The following is a 20000-nucleotide window of genomic DNA, read 5'->3' on the forward strand; positions in this document are numbered from 1 at the left end:
GGCCATTTCCTAATGAAGACGTGAAACGGAATAATAAGAATTATGTGGCGAGGTCATCCAGACGCCCGCAAAAGCAACGTTGCCCAAATAATGCCCAGAAGTGAGCTATTCAACAGAATAACACTTTCTTCATCACGAGTGGGGCATTAGAGCCGATGAGTTTCTCTCCTCATCATCAGGGAGACATTGACAATGTAGGACATAAACCTTGAATGTTCAGACTAACGACTATCAAAAGCACTTTTGCCTACCTGGTAAGAAGTCTCTCTCTCTCTCTCTCTCTCTCTCTCTCTTCTCTCTCTCTCTCTCTCTCTCTGTTTAATTGTAATGCCTCACTCTTTCACTCGATGAGGAAAAAATGAAAGCAGGTGTTTCTGGTATGACCGAATTGAGAAAAAGGTAAAATCTCTCTCTCTCTCTCTCTCTCTCTCTCTCTCTCTCTCTCTCTCTCTGTGAAAAGGGAAAATGAAGGCAGCTGTTTGAAGACTGACCTAATCGGGAAAGAAAAGGTAAATTTACATGTAACTCTCTCTCTCTCTCTCTCTCTCTCTCTCTCTCTCTCTATAATACATAAAATGGACAGTCTGATTCTCTTCAAAGGTGTAATGAAATGTAAATAACAAATAGGTCAATATTTTTACACACGCACACACACACAAACATGACAAATACAGAGGCAGAAAAATACAAATAAAAATTACAAAACTAACCTAATGATTTAGTAGTTTATTATTAAACCCGAGAAAAAAATAGAATAAAAGAAACTAGGCCCAAAGACTATGTCAATTTTACGAGCATCTTCTCGTGTCGACATAAACAGAAGGTCGAGCTCTCTCTCTCTCTCTCTCTCTCTCTCTCTCTCTCTCTCTCTCATGAGAGGAAAACGAAATCAGTTGTTTGTGGTGTGACCGAACTGAGGAAAAGGTTAATTTCGCTCTCTCTCTCTCTCTCTCTCTCTCTCTCTCTCTCTCTCTCTCTCTCTCTCTCTCTCCAGGATGTATGAGAGAGAGACATATTTCTTGATATTTAGCTAAAAGAGGAAGTCAATGCCCAAATAACGTCGATGTAGATAACTAAAAAATAATGGAAAGATGATTATTCTTCGCCAAAAAGAATATTCTCTCTCTCGAGGGATGTCTGAGTAATTAAGACCAGGATAAGCATCATCGAAGCCCCAACTATATTGCGAAATTTGGCATGAGACAACATTTGCAGGATGGAAAAAAATGCTAAAAAAAATGAACAGCAGACTTTGCAGGAACTGGGAGAGTGCCAGACTGTCTAGAATATAACCATTGTGGCATTTTTACAAGGTGACCTGCTGTCTGCCGAAGTTCGCTGAATTTCAGGTGTGTAGGTTATTATCTTCTAGTCCCTTCATACTTATTTATATATCTCTCTCGCTCTCACATGTTAAGATCTCCCAGTGGCTTATGTAGCGGACTGGCAAGAATTCTCAATAACACGACAGGTACCTTACTTCTATGGAATCAAATATTGACCTGAATTGTTACTGTAAAATCGATATACTTATAAAAAAAAATTAACCTTGATCGTGGGTGTATGTATCAATATAATCGACCTAATTTTAAAATGATGCTTATCATTACCATTGTTCTATCATTGGTGAATAAATTGAAAATCGACTTTTTTTAAACGATCCACATCATCTTAAAAACTCTTGATCACTGGTGTATGCAACAAAAAAATTTACTTATATTTCTTATTGAAAACAATACTTATCATTTTAAAACAGTCTTGATCATTAGTGTATGAATACAAAAGTTTTTTTGGGGGGAAATACTACTTATTTTGAAAAATCTTGATCGCAGATCTATGTGATAGAAAATGAATTAATTTTTTTTTTTTTGGAAAACGATGCTTATTAAAAAAAAAAACTTGATTATTGGTGTCTGAATAAAAAAATCCAACTAATTTTGTTCTTTTTTTAAAACGATATTTTTCACTGAAAAAAAATCTTGCTATTTAAAATGTTTTATATTATTGGTATACGAATAAAAATAATCACCAGAATTTTTTTGGGGGGACGATTCTTAACATTGAAAAAAAGGGAAAAGATGCTTATTATTTTTTAAAGTATTGATCATATTTGGTCAATGGACTAAGAAATATGCATAATTTATTTCTTAGATACAATAGTTATCATTTTAAAAATCGCGATCATTGTTGCATGAAAAAACAAATTCGACATGAATTTTGATTGAAAATCGATAATTATCATTAAAAAAAATCTTGATCATTGGTGAATGGACTTAAAATTGGCATAAATTATTTTTTAAATACAACGCTTATCATTTTAAAAGTCCTGATCATTGGTGTATGAATAAAAATCGACCTAATTTTATTCTAAAATTATTCTGATCAGTTAAAAAATCCTGATCATTGGTATATTAATAAAAAAAATCTATCTAGTCTTCTTTTTAAATGATACTTGGTTAAAAAGTCTTGATAATTAGTATAAAATCGACTTGAATATTTTTAATGAAAGATACATATTGTAAAAAAAACTCTTGATCATTGGTGTATGGAAGAAAAAATTGACATAACTTTCTTAGCAATAAATAATAATTATTATAAAATCTTGAGGGTTGGTGCATGAATAAAAAATTAGACATTTTTTAACAATAAATAAGTATCATAAAATCTTGATTATTGGTGTATGAATAAAAGATATTTCTTTAAACAATAGATAATTATTATAAAATCTTGATTATTGGTGTGTGAATAAAAAAGACATAATTTCCTTAAACAATAAATAATTATTATAGAATCTTGATTATTGGTGTATGAATAAAAACTCGTACGTAATTTTTTTAAACGACACTGAAAAAATCTTGATTATGGGGAGAACAGAATATATTCAAATATTGTGAGACATATTTATCAACTATCAGATGAACATTGCACTTAATATAAATACCAGATATTTTAATATATCAAATGAACATCTTGCCTGAAATACTTATTTTCATCTTACAAGAAAAACACCAGACACCTTCCATAAATTTTAATAATCAAGTTCCTTCATCAGACATTGACTTAATTGTAAAAAATTAAGTATTGATATTTCTAAAATATCAGATATTTCTATAGTTCGTTTAAAAATTAATATTCTTAAATATCAGGCATCTTTATTCTCTTTTCGAAAAAAAATCAAGAATTAATATTTTCGTATCAGAAATGTTTATATTTCCTTTTCCAACAAAAAATTAAGAATTTATATTTCTATACCAGATATATTCGCATTTTCTCTCCTAAAAACTAAAGAATTAATCATTGTAAAAGATATTTTTATTTTATTTTCTAAAAAATTAATTTAATATTTTTATAAAATATCAGGCATTATTATTTATTTTTTAAGAAATCCATTTTTAAATTTCTAAAACTATCAGAATACTATTTATTTTCCGAGAAAAGTCAAGATTTAATATTTAAAAATATCAGAAAATTATCTATTTGGCAAAAACAATAAACATTAATATCTTTAAAATATCAGACATCATTACCTATTTTTTCCAAAAAAGCAAGATTTAGTATTTCAAAATATTAATTCTTGATTTTTTAAAATAAGTAATAATGTCTGATATAGACATTATTACTTATTTTTAAAAAATCAAGAATTAATATTTTTTAAATATCAGACATTTTTACCTATTATTAAAAAAATCAAGATTTAATCTTTTTTAAAGATTAGATTATTATTTATTCCCCCCCAAAAAAATCAAAAATTAATATTTTTAAAATATCAGACATTTTTACCTATCATTAAAAAGATCAAGATTTAATCTTTTTTAAATACCAGATTATTATTTATTTCCCACCCACCCCCACAAAAATCAAGAATTAATAATTTGAAAATACCAAACGTTATTATTTAATGCTCCAAGAAAATTAAAATTTCAAATGTTTTAAAACATAACATGACTTGTATATTCTCTTTTCAACTCGACCGTCTTCGCCAAGTCAAAAAAAAAAACTCTCTCTCTCTCTCTCTCTCTCTCTCTCTCTCTCTCTCTCTCCGAACTATGGGTGGTCAGAGAGGGCCAAACACGATATCCCGAGACGATTTGAGTGGCTGTTCCAGACGGGAAACATGTTCGGGAATGCACACCTAAGCTCTCCCTAGAAATTCAGACAGGCAAACGAATCTATGCAAGAATGCACACACGCAACGTGTGCCTGTGTGTTTGTCTGTGCGTGCGTGCATGCGCGCGTGTGTGTGTTTGTACATTTCAGGCGGGCAATGCAGACTCCCTCCTATCCTTGGGAGGGGGGACAGAGAGAGGAGGAGTCTGGTGGGCTAACTAGGAGGGGGAACTTTTTGAGGGGTCTGCATGCCCCTATTCCTCCTCCATATCACACCCCCCCCACCCCCCCCCCCGCCCCCCACTACGTCCCAAGGTGCCATGTGGATAGAAAGGGGAAGGGAAAGGAGAGGAAGGAAGGGGGAAGTGGAAAAGGGGAACTCAGTGCATGCAGAGAGAGAGAGAGAAGAAGAGAGAGAAGAGAGAGAGAGAGAGAGAGAAATAACACTTAGATGGGTATCATGGAAGGGAAAAGAAGAAGACTTTGGGGCATTTATGGAAAGGGGGGTAGGGAGAGGGGGAGGGGGGGTAGGGGTAGGGTAGGTAGGTCTACGAGGAGGATGTGGGAAGTGGAAGGAGGAGGGGGGAGGAGGAAAGAGAGAGAGAGAGAGAGAGAGAGAGAGAGAGAGAAGGGGGGGGGGGAGGAGAGGAGGGTAGGGGGCTACGTGGCGGCCGTCTGGCGAGCGTCTGACTCCGACTGACAGAACGAGCTCAGTAAGGCCGTGGCCCCCGACCTGCTTACACGCCTTCCTGCTATGGACGCGTCGCCCGGGACTCATGAGTAGCAGGAGCACCGGCTGGAGGCTGTGGGCGGTGAAGGCGGCGCAGCTGCTGGTGGCTGTGGTGCTGCTGCTAGCTTGTTCGGCGCTAGCCCGCCCCGAGGTGCCGCCGCCGCCGCCGATGCCTTCTTCTTCTTCTTCCTCTTCTTCCTCTTCTGCGCCTTCGTCAGCAGCAGCAGCATCGGAAGGCCGCCATCACTGCCCCAACTGCGTCCACCCGCGATCGGTGACGCCCCTGGATCCCAGGGCCCAGGAGGCCCTTCAGACGCTGCGGATCGAAGGCATCAAGCAGCAGATCTTGAGTAAGCTCGGCCTGAGGGCCAAGCCCAACGTGACCTCCAATATCCCGAAGGAGGTCCTCATACAAACCCTCCAGCGCTCGGAGGAGGACATCGAGGTCCTGGAGAAGTTCAAGTCGCCCGCCGACGGGCCTGACGGAGGAGGAGGAGGAGGCGGCGGAGGTGGAGGAGGAGGCGACTCCGAAGAGGAGGAGCTCGACGACGACTACTACGCCAAGACTTCCGAGATCATCAGCTTCGCAGAGCCAGGTAAGTCAGTCAGTCACTCAGTCGAGTTCTGTTCCCACTTACCGAGAACAACAACAACAAAAATAACAACAACATAAAGCGATTTAGACGTCCAGTGTTTACATTTTATTCCGTCAAAGAGTGATTCCGGTTCCCCTCTGTGTGTTTCTGTGTATGTGTCTGTATATGTGTTTGCGTGTGTGTATTATATGTGTTTATATGTGTGCCTGCATGGCAGTATTTAGGCTTGCTGCAACAGAGGGAAAGAGAGAGTATTAAGTAAAGAGGAGTATTAAGTAAAATCTTTCAGAATACTTCAGTTTCCATGTGTTTCTGTACATGTGTTTGTGTGTGTATTATTTGTGTCTGTATGTGTGCCTGCATGGCAGTGTTTATGCTTGCTGCAACGGAAGGAGAGAGAGAGAGTATTACGTAAAGAGGAGAATTAAGTAAAATCGTACAAAATACTTTAGTTTCCCTGTGTTTCTGTGTATGTGTCTGTATATGTGTTTGTATGCGTGTATATATGTATGTCTGTATGTGTGCCTGCATGGCAGTGTTTATGCTTGCTGCAACAGAAGGAGAGAGAGAGAGAGTATTAAGTAAAATTGTTCAAAATACCTCAGTTTCCCTGTGTTTCTGTTTTTGTGTGTTTGTCGTGTAAGTAATATGTGCTTGTGTATCCTGCACGGCAGTGTTTATGCCTGCAAAAGATGGAGAGAGAGAGAGAGAGAGAGAGAGAGAGAGAGAATGAAGATTGATTCCCGTTCCCGAGTGTCTATGTTTGTGTGTTTGTATCTGTAAATGTTTGTGTCTGTACGTCAGTGTCTATGCCTGTCGCAGCAGAGAGAGAGAGAGAGAAAGAGAGAATTAAGTAAAATCGTTCAAAGGACTCCTCTTGTTCCCATGTGTTTGTGTACGTATGTATTTGTGTTTGTGAGAAAGAGGGAGAATTAGGCAAAATCGTTCAAAGGAAAGAGAGGAGAAAGGAAGGAAGTGCAAGTACTGCTCGAGAGAGAGAGAGAGAGAGGTACATTTCAGCAGCACGTGTTTGGGGAACCAACTCTCTAAGTGAGCACGCATTCTTTTTTCAACTTCTTTTTATTCTTAACCGAGTTATAGGACGGAAAAGTTAAGGGACTGATAACACGAGTTATTACACAATTTTAACGAAAACCAACTGTTTGTGAAACCATTAAATTCGTCGTAATTCATATATAGTGAATTCGCAACGTCGTCGTCAATATGAAAACTGTCTGATAATGTATACAGTGTGTAGGACATAAATGTTATATATATATATATATATATATATATATATATATATATATATATATATATATGTATATATATATATATATATATATATATATATTAATATAGGAGAGAACGAATTAATGAATAAGATGGGAATAAAAAGTGCTAAAATTAAAAATATGTAATATGTTCAACAAAGGTTAAAATTATGCGTGAAAGAAGGGATATATATATATATATATATATATATATATATATATCTATATATATATATATATATCTATATATAATATATATAAAAATATATATATATATATATATTATATATATATATATATATATATAACTTATTTAACTGCTTATTAGCAAAAATTGGAATTTCTTACATACTGATCATTCTAAAAGTATAATTAATAAAAGTGTTCCAGCCGCGTTATGAACCGTCAATAAAAAAAAAATCCGAAGTTTGAATATAAAACGCTGTGATTTTTTCTAGTGAGAGAGAGAGAGAGAGAGAGAGAGAGAGAGAGAGAGAGAGAGAGAGTACCACCACAGTGTTTTAGAGGTTGGAGAGAAACTTATTTTCTTTCCTTTTTTTTGAGAGAGACATTTTTACCAAGGGTCCTTTTCTCCCTACAAGAGCGCATTTTGTGTGTGTGTGTGTGTGTGTGTGTGCGTGTGTGTCCCTAACGAAGACAAGCATCAAGGACACAAATCATTCTGCACAAACGTCTGTCAGACGGAAACGTGTAAAAAATAAAAAATAAAAAAAATCCAAAAGGTAGGCGGTATTTAAAAAAAAAATCTCTTTGGCGAACAGCTAAACCCTAACTTAGTTTTTCTTCTTCTTCTTCTTCTTTTTCTATGGTGCATTCCCGTCTGGTTGAGGTGGAGGGAGGAGGAGGGGGAGGACTTCTCCTCTCCCTCCCTCATCCTCCAACAGTCCTCCACCAGCAAGCCCCGTATCCTCTCCACCCTCCCCAACATCCTTCCGAGTCCTAGTGTAGAGGCCGCGATTTCTACACGCGTGCACACGTACACACACACACGCACGCACACATACTCTTTGCACTCCGCCCATCTCATCTATAATAAGCTTTCCTTTCTAATCGCAAATCTCTCTCTCTCTCTCTCTCTCTCTCTCTCTCTCTCTCTCAGGCAGCGCGCGAGAGATTCCAGATTCCACGAGCCAATAGTAGGCACGTCGTTCTACCTAACATGAAGTTGCGACGGGCGCATGCACTTATACATATATTTTGAATGCGTGAATTTAGACGAATTATAATTGTCACACTGTAAAAACATTATTATTATTATTATTATTATTATTATTATTATTATATTATTATTATATTATTATTATTCAAATACTGAAACCTATTGACTCGAAATTCAAGCTTCCAAAGAATGTGGTGTTCATTTCAAAGAATTAACAGGAAGGAGAGATCAGTTATTGAAAAAAGAAAAAAATTAATTAACAAGCTAATAAATAAATAGATGAAAATGTACGTAAATCATTATTAAAATACAAGAATTGTTTTAGAATGGTAATGCATTGCGTTCTAACTTGAGCTTCTGGGGTCCCAAGTTGCACGACATTCTCAGACAAATAAACACTAATTACTTCAAAGTTACCCACACAATAATTTAAACAAGAGTGAAGGTGTGAAGACTGAATGGATGTACTCACATTCCATACGAACGCGAATTCTCGACTCACGAATGAAAGTGTTTTGTGCTTCGTCATGACGTATCAGTTAAAATACCAATATTAATTTCAACTTGATACGAAATTAATCCTGATTATAATGAAACAGGAAAGGTGTATTCAGTTTTTTTCCCAAAATATATTTTGACCTAGTTTTTGTCGATTGTCCTCCCTGTCAAGATGGGAGAACTATTTTTGTTTTTTTCGCGGGGGAATACAAGGGATACAAGCGCGAAATTATGGACTCCTGGAATGTCCTGCATTTATAGAAAGGCTCCTAGAATGCCTTACTTTTAAAAAAAGGCTCCTGGAATGTCATACTTTTAAACGAAGGCTCCTGGAATGTCATACTTTTATAGGAAGGCTCCTGGAATGTCTTACTTTTAAACGAAGGCTCCTGGAATGTCATACTTTTAAAGGAAGGCTCCTAGAATTACTTACTTTTAAACGAAGGCTCCTGGGATGTAATACTTTTAAAGGAAGGTTCCTGGAATGTCATACTTTTAAACGAAGGCTCCTGGAATGTCATACTTTTAAAGGAAGGCTCCTAGAATTACTTACTTTTAAACGAAGGCTCCTGGGATGTAATACTTTTAAAGGAAGGTTCCTGGAATGTCATACTTTTAAAGGAAGGCTCCTAGATACTTTACTTTTAAAGGAAGGCTCCTGGAATGTCATACTTTTAAAGGAAGGCTCCTGGAATGTCATACTTTTAAAGGAAGGCTCCTGGAATGTCATACTTTTAAAGGAAGACTCCTGGAATTTCCTTCTTGCTTAAAGGTAAAGGTAAGGCTCCTGGAATGTTTCAGTACCTTATTTTTAAAGGAAGACTCCCTGGAATTGTTCTTGCTTGTAAAGGAAGGCTCCTGGAATGTCATACTTTTAAAGGAAGACTCCTGGAATGTCTTGCTTGTAAAGGAAGGCTCCTGGAATGTCATACTTTTAAAGGAAGGCTGCTAGAATGTCTTGCTTTTAAAGGAAGGCTCCTGGAAAGCAGCCTTACTTTAAGAGAAATGCTTCTGGAATGTCTTTATTTTAAAGGAAGTCTCCTGGAATGTCTTACTTTTAGAAAAGTGTCCTTGAATGTCTTACTTTTAAATAAAGGCTCCTGGAATGTCTTATTATTAGAAAAAGGATCTTAGTATGTCTTACGTTTATACAAAGGCTGCTGGCATGCCTTACTTTTAAAAGAAGGCTCCTGAAATGTCTTACCTTTAAAGAAAAGCTCCTAGAAAATCTTTCTTTTAGAAAAATGTTTTCTGGATGTGTTACTTTTAAAGGAAGGCTCCGGGAAAGTGTAACTTTTAAAGGAAGGTTCCTGGAATGTCTTACTTTTAAAGGATGGCTCCTGGAATGTCTTACTTTTGAAGTAAGGCTCTGGAATGTCTTACTTTTAAAGGAAGGCTCCGGGAAAGTGTAACTTTTAAAGGAAGGTTCCTGGAATGTCTTACTTTTAAAGGATGGCTCCTGGAATGTCTTACTTTTGAAGTAAGGCTCCTGGAATGTCTTACTTTTTAAGTAAGTCTCCTGGAATGTCTTACTTTTAAACCAAGGCTCCTGGAATGTCTTACTTTCAGAAAAATACTCCTGGAATGTTTCAAGTTTAAAGGAAAGATCCAGGAATGTCTTACTTTAAAAGAAAGGCTTCTAAAATATCTTACTTTTAGAGGAAGGCTCCGGAATGTCTTACTTTTGAAGAAAAGTTCCTAAAATGTCTTTCTTTATAAGTCTTTAAAAGGAAGGCTCCTGGAATATCTTACTTTTGAAGGAAAGCTCCTAACATGTCTAACTTTGAAAGAAGGGTTCTTAAATGCCTTAGTTTAAAATCTTATTAACTTGCACCCTATCTTAAGCTTTAAGTCCTTGGAATTCTCTCTCTCTCTCTCTCTCTCTCTCTCTCTCTCTCTCTCTCTCTCTCTCTCTCTCTCATTGCCAGAAGACAATAGTTGACAGTATCACTGCAATTCTGTTTTAAATTGGATGAGAATGTTTCTACATTAATTGCAAATTTGTTCTAAAATTGTTGCAGATTTGTTCTACATTGGTTGCATATTTGTTGTACACATGCATATTTTTTGTGCATTAGTTGTAAATTTGTTCTGCATATGTTGCAAATTTGTCGTACAAATGCTACGAATTTGTTGTACACGTTGCAAATTTCTTGCGCACATGCCAATTTTTTGTACACATACTGCATATTTGTTGTACACATGTCACTTATTTGTTGTAAACTTGTTGCATATTTGTTGTACACATTTTGCTAATTTGCTGTACACATGTCACAAAATTGTTGCACACATTTTACAAATTTGTTGCATATTGGTCACAGATTTTTTGTACAAGGCAAAACAGACGAGATTTAAGAAAAATATGAAATTCAGGTCTGCTAAAACCCACTGACAGTTCTCCAATTTTCCTAAACTATGCTATTCGTGTGAAGAGAATTTATATGGGTCTTATGATTTGCAGTAACGAAATGTATACTTCAAGTAGGTTGTTACAATACTTAGGCATTATATATATATATATATATATATATATATATATATATATATATATATATAGATAGATAGATAGATAGATCATTTTCTTGAGACAGACAGATGGACAGACTGAGAGAGAGAGAGAGAGAGAGAGAGAGATTTTTACGAGCTATTCCTAGTGGTAGATTTATCACTGTGGAAACTTATATTCGAGTCTTGTATACGAGTCCTATTCCACAGAAAGAGAGCTATACTTCAGGGTCGTGTTAACACGAGGCTATAATATGTACGGAAGGGATGACGAGATATATTTCAGGGTTGTATAACCAATACGGATTATATAGACCATAGTTTAGTGCCGGTAGCGACGCCATTGGCTAGCTATAGCTGTCGGTTCATGTAAAATACTTCTTCCTTTCCTTTTTTTTGGTCACTGTGGAAAATTTATTAGTTTTTTTAACGTTTCTTAAGCATAGCTCATTTCTTTTAATGCTTCTATATCAGAGAGTCTTTATAAGCCTATCGTTATAGGCCTATATGTTTCTACGACATACCTACTTAGTCTAGGGAAAAGACACAAGCTCTACAACCTAATCACACACCACACACACACACACACACATATATATATATATATATATATATATATATATATATATATATATATATATATATATATGTATGTATGTATGTATATGTTCAACAACATCTCCCAGTCTAAGACTAAACCAGCGTTCGTCTGTCCTACTCCAAGGAGAAGAAGAAGAAGAAGAAGAAGAAGAAGGACTGTCTAGAAGGGCGTGAACTTTTCGAGTGCCTCCCAGTCGGGAATTTCATTGGCCCCTAGACTATACAAGGCTTTACTAAACACACAAACACGCACACGCGTATATACTCTCTCTCTCTCTCTCTCTCTCACACACACACACACACACACATTGCACATGCTCCTGCCGTCGAGAGCTAATCTAGGTGTCTCTCGTCCAACTGGAAGCCACGTTTGGAGTTATCTGTTTTATCAGTTATTAGTTATTTATCGGCCTAATCTGCGATAAAACTGCACTTTCAATTCAGAAGGACTAACGCACAAACTCACGCACTGTTCTACGTCAGTTTCGGACTTCCTATTCGTCATTCCAATGCGAATTTATTGGCATATGCATATGCTTTCGTCACATAGGCCTAGGAGTCTCCTGTCGTAGTAGTTAGGAATAATAATGTGATATTATTATGACAGGTAGTCAGTTCTTGCCGATCCTGAGTGAGTGCGCGTGTCCTGACAGGTGCGTTTCCGTTCAAAATTCAAGCTCTCTCTCTCTCTCTCTCTCTCTGATGCACACGTAATCGCAGCCTCTCTGCCCCTTTCATACACCAGGAACTCTCTCTCTCTCTCTCTCTCTCTCTCTCTCTCTCTCTCTCTCTCTCTTTCTCCACATTTCAATGACAATAGGCCTACCATCTACCACTATATAACACCTGCTACACAAGGTAATTAAGCCAACCTTTTGCAAACCACCCGAATAATAACACCTGTAAATTAATATATATATGTATATATATATATATAATAAAAAATACAAGAAACCTTTCTTTGCTAAGCATAAACAAAGTCAATATAACATCAACACAGAAATCAAACTCCGTAACGTCAATCATAACCGACAATGGTACTTGGTTCACAGACAAAGCTACTTGGTTTATAAATAAATAATAATTGAAGGCACGAACCGTTGCAAGCAAATGTTATACGCATTGTGCTTTGAAGCACAAAACACAACAGACGAAAATACACTCAGCCGACTCATTTAGAGCAGAAAACGACCCATTGTGTGGTTTTCACGGGCGCCGAAGGTGGACACGATGCTAAAGAATGATAGAAATACGAAAGCCATGTTAGAATCATGATGTTATCAGGTAGGAGTTACAAGGAGTTACATGGATTATGATGTCTCAAAGACTTGATAGTTCATCCGAGGAGACATCGTGTGCTCACTTATCTGTAGGAGCAGGTTTTACTGTGCATTCAGTGTCCTAATGATCTTATCTGTCTTTTAAACCCTTCTACACTGTTGCTGTTTACACCTTTTGGTGGCAGTTTATTCCACGTGTCACATATCTTGTATGTAAAGAGGTTCCCACAAGCGAGAGAGAGAGAGAATCCAACTTGCCACAGAACCTCCTGACCAACACTTTAAGAAAACACCTTGAATCAAGTTGCTTTTTTTAAGTCATTTGCAACTTGCTGACACCCTCCAACCTCCAACCCCCACCCACCCCCACCTCTTTAAGGGAATGACCTTAAATGAAGTGGCCCGCAGAGCACGTAACGCCTGCTGCACGTGCATCTCATACCTTAGGCTTAGCGTCATGCATATTCGAACACGCCGTGCAGCTCTATATATAGGCCTAAAGGTGCTCTCTACCTAGGAAGCAATGCACAAGCAAGGTGATGGCTGACCGGTGTCGTCGTCTTGCCAAGGCGAGGTTGCAATCAAAACAATGGTTCTTCTGGAAGCAATTGGACATTTGATCGCTGATCTGTATTAATCAGAGGATATATGCGTCTTACTTCCATTCCCAGGAAATCATTAAACCATAATAAACCTCCATCCAATTCTGTTCGTCACCTCTCTCTCTCTCTCTCTCTCTCTCTCTCTCTCTCTCCCACTCTGGGCTGCTGCATCACATTTCTCCATTAATAAAAGAAGTTCAACTCTCTCCGGATATCCTGAAGTCAACATTTGCTTAGAATCCTTCCTGGTTCTTTCCTTAGGGAAGGAAAGATGCTTCTGTTTAAAATAACTCCTTTATAGGATTCTTAAAATCAGTTACTCTCTATCTGATAATCCTTGACACTCTCTTTCTTCGTCACATGAAATGGTTATTTCTTCGAATTACAGATAGGCCAATTTGATATCAGTTAATCATTCAGTGATTGTTAATATCCCACCAATTAACATTTTTTTTATTCCATAATCCACTGTGACATCTTCCTTCGCCAATGATAGTTCCTGCTAAGGTGTGATATCTATAGGTCTAAGATACAGTACGAAAAAGATACAGAAAAAAGGTTCCAATAAATGTTACTTGGTGTAATATCTATAGTATTAATATACAACAAGAACAATATGCAGAAAAAACCTCCAGTAAGGGTTATTTGATGTGATATCTGTAGGTCTAAGAAAGTAGGAAAAACATACAGATGAAAGCTCCAACAAGAGTTATTTGGTGTGATATCTATAGGTCTAAGATACGGAAAGAAAAGCATATAGAAAAAAAACCTGTAATAAAGGATTTTTGTATTTTAAATCGCTAAAATGTCGAGATAAAAACAAATGCTATTGTGTGTTTCCCCAAAAAACATCTCCCAAACTCTCACACAAACACAAACCAAACAGGACCATCTCCTCCAGTATCTACAGATGATACTACTACGACATTGCGTCATCTTGCATCCCCCTACCAGGGATACCTGCATCTCTGACCATTTCAGTCCCGTCCCCCGCCCCCCCTAACCCAACCCACCCCGGGATCCCCCTTCCCTCCCCTCGCGTCTTATTCTGTCCTATCTCATGGTTTATTTGCCTAATTGATCCGCTTAAGTTAAACCTTTTTATTTCAATGAATACTCTCTCTCTCTCTCTCTCTCTCTCTCTCTCTCTCTCTCTCTCTCTCTACGGAAAATAAAAAAAAGATATGTTCAGGAAAAATAATTATTGCAGGAAAACAGTACCAAAGGCACGAGAGAGAAAGAGAGAGTTAAATCAAGGTGTCTATAAAAAAAAATTTCGTCTAAAATCACCAACTCTGTTCTAAGAATTTAGACGCTCAAAGCAAATTTAAAGGATGCAAAAGATGAGAGAGAGAGAGAGAGAGAGAGAGAGAGAGAGAGAGAGAGAGAGAGAGAGAGAGAGAGACTCCAAACATTCTAAGAAATAAAAACCACAATAAGCCTTCCAAACGAACAGCAACACTAACCTTTTTTTCCAACGAAAAAACCTGCCATAACTGTATTTTAGAGAGAGAGAGAGAATGTCCAAATTCCTTTCTGAGAAATAAAATATAAGGCTAGAGTCATTTTTCCACTAATTGACGTTCCCTTAAACTACTCATGCGAGAGGAGAGAGAGAGAGAGAGAGAGAGAGAGAGAGAGAGAGAGAGAGAAGACGATTAATTTACAAACAAAAAAATTTTTGAAGGCCATCACAGTGATCATACCTATGACGAAGACAATCACATGACAACTTTACAACTGAGTGCTTCTTGCTTGCTCACTTCAGCTCCTGCGTTTCCACAACTGTATAAAGAAGTGTGTACACACGTACGAACACACATACACACACACGTATATTTATAAAGGAGTAGGCAAAGTAGTACCAGTAGGTAGCATATTAATGTACAAAATTTACATTTTTATCCTGTGTTCAAATATATTTAAGCTCTCTCTCCTCTCTCTCCTCTCTCTCTCCTCTCTCTCTCTCTCTCTCCGCTCTCCTCTCTCTCTCTCTATATAATATTTATTTATTTAATATAATATTTATTTATATATGTATATAGTATATATATATATATATATATATATATATATATATATATATATAAACTTCAGCCGTTGACAACATCCATCTAATAGAACGATTTTGAGGAAAGGCTTAATAAAAATAATAAATAAAAAAAATAACACGCCGAATAAAAAAAAATATATATTCCCAGAGGCTGAACACGACACGATCTGTTTCCAGTGATCTTTTTAAGTTCCTGGAAATCTTAGTCCTCATTTTCTCTCTCTCTCTCTCTCTCTCTCTCTCTCTCTCTCTCTCTCTCTCTCTCTCTCTCTCTCTCTCTCTCTCTCTCTATTCTGGTTGTTAAGTGATGTCTGCACTACTCCTGAAAGGATTTATCTTTGCTTGAGTTATAAAAAGGCGAATATATATATATATATATATATATATATATATATCTATATATATATATATATATATATATATATATATATATATATATATATATACACACTGTTTATGACGTCATTGTACTGTCTGTGACAAAGGTGATTCGAAAACTACTAAATCACAAGAACGTCGGATGATCAGAGGATTTACAATGCTCATCATGACCAAGAATGAAGAGAAATAATGAATGAGACCGATATAATGTAAAGTAAAAGTAACAAAACCCTTGCCATACTCAGACTACGCTGAGGCACTACAATGACTAGACACTTCCCTGCAATTTCCATACCTCCTTCTGCCTTCCGAACCAAACCTAGACATTCTAGTAACACTTCAGTTCTAGGAAACATTCTCTGGAATACCTCGGGCATCGACAGAAATGGACATTGTTACTCTTTATTTTTTTTTTTCTCAAGGACCTCCGCACCGGTGCGGAATAGCCTTACCGAAAACATCCGATCTATTCTACGAAGGGCCAGAGATAAATGTTTTTTTTCTTTTTTTTCAATTTTTTTATTGGTTATAAGTTTATTAGAATCTATTTTAGTCTCCGTCTCTCGCTCGATTCCAGAATTACTGGAAGTGGCATTTTACCTGTACGATAGAAGCAGGTAAAATTTCGAGTTGCTGTTACTGAAGTAAATTAGTCTTGTGCGCATTGCATTGCATCTCTCTCTCTCTCTCTCTCTCTCTCTCTCAATACTGTCCTAAGAAGCATCATGGGTTCACGTCAGACTTATATAAAGGGGGGGAGGGGGAAACAGACCCAAAAATCAATCATTATAAATCAACTAATTATTATCTATAGAATTCAATCAATTATGAAATAAATACGACGGTAGGTAAGGAGAAAAAGTCTCTCTCTCTCTCTCTCTCTCTCTCTCTCTCTCTCTCCAACAAGAGTGAAAGGCATCGCGCGCGCGTACACACACACACACACACACATACACACACGCCGGGTGTTGCCACCAGGCAGGTCATTACATTTTTACGAGGGCTTTCTTGACCCCTCTCTAATAGGTTGTTCTCCGGCGTGCGCGCGCGCCATTTCCAACCGCATTCTGGCCGTCATCTCCTAACTTCCACTCGTTCTGGTCCCAGTTTTTGTTAAACTTCCTGTGTTCCTCCCTCACAACCAACCCCCCCCCCCCCCCACCCCCCCGACCGCCCCTTTCCCTTCCCTGAGTATTTGTGACGTATGTGGTTTGATTCAGTGATAGACAGATAGATATATATTTTGACGAAAAGATGCAGAGTGATCTGCAAAATTTCCACCCTTTTTTTTTTTGGACCTGTGGAACATCCTGATGGTATATTACAAACGATTATAGACTTATAGAGGGGTAGCTAAATAGATATATAGATAGATGGATAGATAGAGAGAAAGACAGATGGGCAAGGGAGATAGTTAATGATCTACCAAAATCATTAAATAAACTGCTACAAGTACTGGACTGGCCTCCGTATTAGTACTTTACTATCAAGATTTGCAAACATCCTACCAACAGCATCTGTTCATCTGCCAGTGGCAAAAACAAAGCAAGCTCATGACGTAGGAATCACTGATAAATAATACACAAATGGGGTACCACTAGAGAGTACCATTAGAAGCCAAAAATACAAAATGGAGTGCGATCAGAAACACCATCGTAAGTCAAAAATACAAAATGGGGTACCAATCATAAAGTGCCATCTTAAGTCAAAAATACAAAATGGAGTCCCAATTAGAAGTTAAAAATACAAAATGAAGTACCAATCAGAAAGTACCATCTTAAGTCAAAAATACAAAATGGAGTATATACCATCACTAAGTAACATTAGAAGGTACCATCTTTAGCCAAAAAACGAAATGGAGTACCATCAGAAGCCTCTAGGAAAGAATATGAAAAATGTAGAGGATGGCACTCTATCCCAGTTTGGAAAGCAAGGGCTTTCAAAGATATATTATAGCAAGAGCTTAAAAGAACCCTTTACTTTTAGTGACTTAAAGATGCCGTTAACATAAAAAAAAATACCCCCAACTTGCAACGACTTGAAGTAGGTCGTTGAGATATGACGCAAGCAAAGATTCTGACCAATTTTTTCCTGTGACGTGTTCTCTCTCTCTCTCTCTCTCTCTCTCTCTCTCTCTCTCTTCCAAAATGGAGAACAAGGTTAGAGATTAGGAATCGTTTAAAATAATGATGTTGGCATTTCACGATTTACGAATAGAGAAAAGTCTGTCAGAGAGAGAGAGAGAGAGAGAGAGAGAGAGAGAGATGCTCTTCTCTAACAAACGGGACAAGGCTACGCGAACTAGATTGCGTAAACATCAATTAGGAATCTTGTGAAATCCACTTTCCTTTTCCTTCTCTCTCAGAGGTAAATAGGATGGTATTTAACTCTGATAAATTTGAATCAATAAATTATGGAGACAGAGAAGGAAAGCTATGCATATAGGGGACCTAATAATGAGGCAATCACAAATAAGGAAGCAGTTAAAGACCTTGGTGTGATGATGAATAGGAACATGTTATGCAATGATCAAATAGCAATTCTGTTGGCAAAATGTAAAGCAAAAATGGGAATGTTGTTACGGCACTTCAAAACAAGAAAGCTGAACACATGATTATGCTTTATAAAACATATGTTCGTAGTCCACTTGAATATTGCAATATGATATGGTACCCACGCTATCAAAAGGATATTGCACAAATAGAGAGTGTACAAAGGTCCTTTACAGCTAGAATAGAAGAAGTTAAGGACCTAGACTACTGGGAAAGACTACAATCCTTAAAATTATATAGTCTAGAAAGGAGAAGAGAACGCTACATGATAATTCAGGCATGGAAACAGATAGAAGGAATAACAGAAAATATCATGGAACTAAAAATATCAGAAAGAGCAAGCAGAGGTAGATTAATAGTGCCCAAAACTATACCAGGAAAAATAAGGAAAGCACACAGGACATTAATCCACTACGCACCAGCATCGATAATGCAGCGTCTATTCAATGCGTTGCCAGCTCATCTGAGGAATATATCAGGAGTGAGCGTAGATGTGTTTAAGAATAAGCTCGACAAATATCTAAACTGCATCCCAGACCATCCAAGATTGGAAGATGCAAAATATACCGGAAGATGTACTAGCAACTCTCTGGTAGACATTAGAGGCGCCTCACACTGAGGGACCTGGGGCAACCCGAACGAACTGTAAGGTCTGTAAGGTAAGGTCTCTCTCTCTCTCTCTCTCTCTCTCTCCTCTCGCCGAACTCTCGTCTCTCTAACTCATCTCACTCTCTCCATCTCTTTATCAAGCCTCATTCAAACGACTGAAACACAAAGTGTTGGGAAAGAGTAAATGTAATACCTTTATAACTAAATGTGATCCCTCTCTCCTCTCTCTCTCTGTCTCTCTCTCTCATCTCATCTCTCTCTCTCTCTCTCTCTCTCTCTCTTATCAAACCTCATTCAAACGACTGAAACACAAAGTTTGGGAAAGAGTAAATGTAATACCTTTATAACTAAATGTGATCCTCTCTCTCTCTCTCTCTCTCTCTCTCTCTCTCTCTCTCTCTCTCTCTCTCTCTCTCTCTTTTATCAAGCCTCATTCAAACGACTGAAACACAAAGTTTAGGAAAGAGTAAATGTAATACCTTTATAACTAAATGTGATCCTCTCTCTCTCTCTCTCTCTCTCTCGTAAATGCTAAGCAGCACCAGAAGCATCCTATAGCACATTATGTTAGGTGATGCAGCTATTGCAAGAGCAAGAGTGAAATAGCACATCTCGTCGAGGAATCCCACATGGTCGAGGTCTGTATCCATGTAATTTCTCCTCCCATCATCCAGGGGCGACGTCGCAGGGCAATTCCGCCCCTAAGGGCACGTGCCCCTACGGGCATATGCCCCTAAAGGCCGTTTTGCCCTGAAGTGCGGAACTTACCAACCTTCTCTGTGTTCTTTTTATTTTTTTGGCAAACGAAGTCGCATGTTGACATTATCGCGTCTATTGGGATGTCACGCAAACGCATTTGTGCCTCAATTCTGCTCTCTCTCTCTCTCTCTCTCTCTCTCTCTCTCTCTCTAAGTTTCCCCCGGATTTGTGGGGACAAATCTTTGTAGTCTTTCATTTTTTCCATCATACATTTGTCACAAGTTTCACGAACATCATTTCCCATTGACTCTGCTTACCCCCTAACTACCCGTCA

The 20000-nt window shown here is 37.5% G+C and overlaps 1 protein-coding gene across 1 annotated transcript in view; it reads left to right on the forward strand.

The window, feature by feature from the left end:
* Positions 1–4825: 4825 nt before the first annotated feature.
* LOC135212510 (inhibin beta B chain-like) overlaps positions 4826–20000 on the forward strand; it is a 146172-nt gene continuing 130997 nt past the window's right edge. Inside the window, exon 1 of the mRNA XM_064246018.1 lies at positions 4826–5433. Within this exon, the coding sequence (XP_064102088.1) occupies positions 4884–5433 (550 nt within the window). The 5' untranslated portion in view covers positions 4826–4883. The remainder of the gene's footprint in view (positions 5434–20000) is intronic.

The sequence above is a fragment of the Macrobrachium nipponense genome, chromosome 41, assembly GCF_015104395.2.
Source record: "Macrobrachium nipponense isolate FS-2020 chromosome 41, ASM1510439v2, whole genome shotgun sequence".
Classification (NCBI taxonomy): domain Eukaryota; kingdom Metazoa; phylum Arthropoda; class Malacostraca; order Decapoda; family Palaemonidae; genus Macrobrachium; species Macrobrachium nipponense.